Raw genomic sequence first — 6,000 nt, 5'->3', positions numbered from 1 at the left:
GCCATTTTAATGTCTCTAATATAAAATGGACTTGCCTCCATGTCTGCCTTTTTCCACTCCTCTGTGCTGTAGTCACAGTCAGTGGGTATTTGCAACAACAGATTACACAAGGAGCCTCCCTGAACACCAGTATTTATTTTATGTATTCTCCACACCGTGCCAGACTCAAGGGTTTTGATTAATTACGTGACACTTACAAACTCCATCACTGCCTATCCAGTACTAGTTAAACTATTGCAATGTTGTTACCAAGTAGATCTACAGCTATGGCCAAAAGTTTAGCATCGCCCTATAGAATTAACTACTGAAACCTGCCGAATAAGGTTATGTTAACATATTGAATTACATATAACTGTGTAGTTTTCCATATATTTCACATGAAAAATGTGACATTTCGAAATCTAACATGAAATACTGTACTGCTATTATGGCTTCCAGTAGACTTTTGCGATATCATTTTGTAGCCATAATTTTGATATTTTATTTAACTTTTTTATTATTATTATGTCTCAATCCTATATCTCCATTCCCCCCCCCCCCCCCCCCCCCCCGATCTTTCCCATGTTCCGTTCAATCTTAAAATTGTAGGTGTTGCAAAGCTTTTGGCCATAGCTGTGAACACTCGTAATAAATCTAAAATGAGTAAGTAAAGCTCTGTTTGTATGCGTGGCTTTCAGGGTGCCTGTTATACCTACACTTCCTCAGCCAGGTATTTGTGGTCAGAGCACGTCAGTCAGTCAGTAGGGACGTCGGTGGTTACTTAATGATATGAAAGAAGGCAATGAAAGGGGTAGTGAGACCTTCACTTTCCAGGTGAAATTAAAAGCGATTTTACAGTGGAAGTGAAAGTCTATAAAACTGTATATTATTTCATTCTTAAATCAGAAACCATTCATTCTCACGTGAAACCATGCAATGAAAGTGTGATAAGCAACTAGAAATAATGATTTTGATTGGTTATGAGAGTCGGGTAAAATACACTGAATACCACTAAAGTATTTTTTAAACCATGTAAATGAGTTAATATTTGCATAGCTGGTGCTTCCTCACTTCTCTACTACAGCATGGTTGGCTGTACTACCAGATACTACCAACAGATGGCTCTCCTTACCAATGTAAAGATAAATACATATCGAAAAGGTTACCCGTCTGGAATAATGCTTTAGAAGTACACGTTGCTGATACTTTCTGATTTAACAGAACGTGTTTAGATATACTACCAGAAAGAAACAGTTTAATAAAAACAAGAAACAAACCCGTTTTTAGTGATGATGCTGTCTGTGGAGGCAGGATGTAAGAACATTGATTTTAAATGATTGGTTAGATCTCCTTCAAGACGTTTCTTATTTACTTTAGACTAAGTAATTAAATGGTTCAAACTGCTTTGCAAGTCTTATTAGTATCCCAGAATGCTAAGCCTAAGGCTAGAAAATGCTAGACCTAAGGTTAGAAAAAAAAAAATGTTTTTCCATTTCTTGATACAGTACAACATTTGAACACTAGAGACACTATGAGTTTAGTAACAAAAAAGACAGCAGCATTTGACCGTAAGATACACAAATACATGCTAAAGGGCAGTAATTATCTTTATTGATCAAAATATGTATTGCGTAAAAAAAGTGCCATGCATATAAAAAGAATAAAAACAAGATCAACAATACAAACTATTAGAAATTCACTATTTTTGGAAGTGTTCCTTATTTTCCTTTTACAGGTGCCAGTGTCCTTTAAAATGATACCAGTGTACTACCCTGAAGATGCCCTAACACATATTACATAGTGACCCAAATACCTTAGCACCTATTTGATACCAAGTACAATGGTACAGTGTTTTATACCAATATATGGCCAGTCCACACTCACTGCTGCAGCTGCTAGAAACAACAGTATGGAAAGCACAGCTGGAACACCATTATATTGACTGTGCGCATTGCAAGCCGTGAACAATGGCAGGCGTGTGTTGTAGCTTCTGGGTGGACTCGTCATTGTCAGCTGATGCAAACAAACACATTTGTATAAATGCCACCATCACCCTTACACACGCATGCGCTGTGTGGCACACATTACTTGTGGCCGCGCACGCTGCTGTGTCTCCCTACCCTACTTGTACACGTGTGCGCGCTTGCGCAGGGAGGTGTGCCGTGTTAGTCGAGAAAAAAGAAGTCTGGATTTTTTTACAGATTCTATTTGAGTCCATTTAGCAAACACAAAACTGTATTCAAAGAACAACGAGTTCCTGGACTTAACTTTGTGGGTTAATGTAATTCGGTGCTATTTTAATAGAAAAGGTGGGTATATCTTTTATTCTATTGGAACAGAAGTCAGTGTAAAAAATAATGAGTTTCAGTCTAGGTATACCCGTATTCATATGCAGTTTGTGTCGTTACCTTACCTGCCAATTGAACATATATAATAATTTGCTGATTGTTTTAAAATAACAATAATAAGTCATCCATATAGTTACACTCTTTTGTATTCCAGAAAAAGTGCAATTTTGTTTGAAACTGCCAATTTGAAAATAGGTTTATATCTTATACATCTCCATGTATTTAATAGTGTACATTTAGTAATTAAAACATCATGCCTAGAGTATTTTATTTTTTAAATTGCAGCATGTCTTAGGAAAACAATACCATATGAGAATCAATAATTGCCAACAAATTATTAAATTAATTATTATGGAAGACGCGTAGTCATACATTTTAAGTTGTTATTAATAGCGTTGTTTAAAATCGGTTGTGTTTAATTACGCTTTTCGTACTACAGGCGCTGAACAGGGTGCACGGTGAAAATGATGTAAAGAAGAAACGAGGTGTTTTAAAATCCTAGGACCCTCTCTGGAGCTAATTCTTATAGGATAAGAACTATCGCTTCAGCTATTTGTCTGTGGTCAACGTAAATAGCACGTTGGATGCCTGAATAAAGACAGGGACAAAGGGGGGATACAAGACTATTCAAAGATGCTGAAGAAGAGGTCAGCTGCAATTATATATAACTGTGTCTCCGCCGTGCTGGTGTTGACTGTGCTGCCCAGGTGTGTAATACCTGCTCAGGCAGACAACTCTCCCAACAAGGACGGACCTGCCGTTCACATTCCTGCTTTGTTGAACGTTACTCTCTTGGATTCCAACGGGAACACGCCTAAGCTTTTCTGGAGAATTGAGGGGCAATACGGCCAAGATTCCCCCAAGACTGAAGCTAAAGGAACGATAATAGCACCAGTACCAATTAATGGAGGTCAGTGTATTCTCTTTTAATGAATTCTGATTCTAGTGGTGGTATTCCATTCTCTTCCGTGTTGAAGAATAACTAGAATGTAATGTAAACTCATGGTCCAATATATATATATATATATATATATATATATATATATATATATATATATATATATATATATATATATATATATCCATTAAAATGTCGCAATATCATTATGGGTACACATGATCAGTATTTCATTTTCCATTCCAATTTCTTTGTGTCGGTAGTCAAAACGTAATTTGTCACACAGATACACTAGATTTATATTATACAACTATTGGAATCCTAAAATATATTTAAGGGTGGAATAAGAATTTTACTGCTTACCGGCCATTCTGCCGTTTTATACAATTGTAATAGACATGCTAAGGCAAATACTTTTGACTGATTAACCCAACAGGAGTTGTATATCCATCTCTGTTGTGTGAGTAGACTTGTCCAGTCATATTGAAAATTGTACAATCTGTTTCAAACTGCAATGCAATGGGAGTTTTAGATGCATTCTCTGTTGTCTCTAATGCTGTATGTCTGCAGTTACTCTTATTTACGTTTTAACTGTCATATTTATTTTACTTTGGAGACGATCTAAAGATTGTATCCGTTAATGTAAGTTTATTTTAATGACCCTTCGGAGATGGTAATTGTGATAGAGTGTTTTATTCACTAGTAATTGAAATGAAAAACCTCAAACATCTACTGCTGCATTAGGCATGACTGAAAAGGGTAACTGCAGTAAGTAGCAATCTCTGTGATGACTTCATCTGCCAGAATAAGTGCATTCCGATTCATTGATAGTCAAACATGTATTAGCGACCAGGCGCCATGTATAATTACCTAAACAAAATATCACTTGTAGGTGGGCCTTTAAGGACATATAAAAATCGCTGGAATGCATTCTGCAATGTGCTGTTTATTTATATTTGAAGAGACATTTTCAGTGTCGTTTCACAATGTGCACCATAACCTAAAGAATTTGCTTCCATAACAGAACATCTCTAGCATACGTACCCATTGTAATATATATATATATATATATATATATATATATATATATATATATATATATATTTTAGCTCAAAGTGCCAGAAACAAATCACATTGTACCGTGTAGCTACAATAAGAAATAGGAAATCCTATTTTTTTAATTATTTATTTTTCTTTTTTTTGTTAACTGGCATCAGGCCGTTTTTACAAACCAATAACTCATGGGGATAAAACTTTAAACTACAGCTGGGATTTTATATAAATATATATATATATATATATATATATATATATATATATATATATATATATATATATATATATTTAAATAGAAATTGTGGATCACGCTTTATTATTCAGACATCCTTATTTGAGTGCCATAAAGGATTGTCAAGTAATGTGGTAATCTTTGCTTTATACCCTAAACGCAATTACTGCCATACACAATAAAGAGATTTGCAGGCTACTGTTGGCATGGTAATTACTGCTAGATAATGGTTGTGCTTACCTTTTTAATATAATCAGAACTATATTGTGGTGACCTCTATTATCAGCAGATGATGTCCTTTAATCTACTGCAGTACAATAGAATTTTGCAGTGAACATGTGTGACGTTTAAATATTCATATTTTTTTAATGTAATGTAGGTTTCCTTTTCAAAATCATTATACAAATCTACAGTAAATTGTCAGTTAACCTACAGTATGTGGGTCTTAAAAACAAATCACATTGTACCGTGTAGCTACAATAAGAAATAGGAAATCCTATTTTTTTAATTATTTATTTTTCTTTTTTTTGTTAACTGGCATCAGGCCGTTTTTACAAACCAATAACTCATGGGGATAAAACTTTAAACTACAGCTGGGATTTTTGTTTAACTGTTAAAATATTCGTCCCATTTTACAGTAAAAAAAATCTCTTGGGAGTAAAATAAACTCAGTACCCTATCAATCTACCAATATAAATAAGGGGAAAAAAACAATAGAATATGTGTTATTAATTTCAGTCATTTATGTATTGGTTTCCTTGCCATAATATCACTTTTTATACAGTCTTTTATAAATTATATTTTTGACACCTAATACATTTCAAGCATGTTTTTGTTAAAATATTTGAATGTGTCCCAGCAGTATTTTAAAATGTTCCATACTGTTGTTTAAACAACAGAGCTTCAAAATTGTTTAACCTCACTGCCTATGAAAATGTCAGCTGTGTAGGTGTTTCCTGTAAAATGTTTTTTTTTTTTTTTGTAAACCCAAGAAAACAGAACCTCATTCTTTCGGCTTTTGGCCTATTCTAGAGTTTGAGGATATTCTACAAGTAGTAGCAAGATAATATTTGTTTGCAAGTTAGTGACAGACAGGAAAACACTGGTACTGTATGGATGGAGAATGTCTTTTATGATTTTTTATTACATAAACCAAGCTTTGAAAGACAACTGAACAACAAAACAATATGTTTGCTTTAAATTGTGAATTGTATGTAAGTTTTGAGAGGAAAATTACTTTAAGTGTGTACCTATAAACCAGGAAACATAAACCAGTTGAAAACAAACCTAAAAAAAAAACGTTATTCTGAATTTGAATGTAGTTAAATATTTTATCAGAAAAATACCCACAGGTGTTCGAGTGCAGTCTGAGCTCATGTCCTGGGCAAGAATCTTTTTTTTTTTTTTTTTTTTTGCGAAATTTGTAACATCCTTCACATGTTCTGTAAAATTGAAGCAGATGTCTTTCCTGACAGGCTGCCAAGTGT

General features: G+C 34.1%; 1 protein-coding gene across 3 annotated transcripts in view; it reads left to right on the top strand.

Moving 5' to 3' along the window:
• The first annotated feature begins 2,068 nt into the window (after positions 1-2,068).
• The window catches only part of LOC131699637 (E3 ubiquitin-protein ligase RNF130-like), a 51,953-nt gene continuing 48,021 nt past the window's right edge, over positions 2,069-6,000 (top strand). Inside the window, exons 1-2 of one of the 3 annotated variants that reach the window (XM_058996821.1) lie at positions 2,069-2,288; positions 2,767-3,237. In XM_058996821.1, coding sequence (XP_058852804.1) covers positions 2,961-3,237 — 277 coding nt within the window. In that variant the 5' untranslated portion in view covers positions 2,069-2,288; positions 2,767-2,960. The remainder of the gene's footprint in view (positions 2,289-2,766; positions 3,238-6,000) is intronic. The other 2 variants (XM_058996822.1, XM_058996820.1) reach the window with 2 other exon arrangements.

The sequence above is a fragment of the Acipenser ruthenus genome, chromosome 23 (assembly GCF_902713425.1).
Source record: "Acipenser ruthenus chromosome 23, fAciRut3.2 maternal haplotype, whole genome shotgun sequence".
Lineage (NCBI taxonomy): Eukaryota > Metazoa > Chordata > Actinopteri > Acipenseriformes > Acipenseridae > Acipenser > Acipenser ruthenus.
The sequence above is the reverse complement of the archived record's forward strand: the minus strand, read 5'-3'. Positions and strand labels throughout refer to the sequence as shown.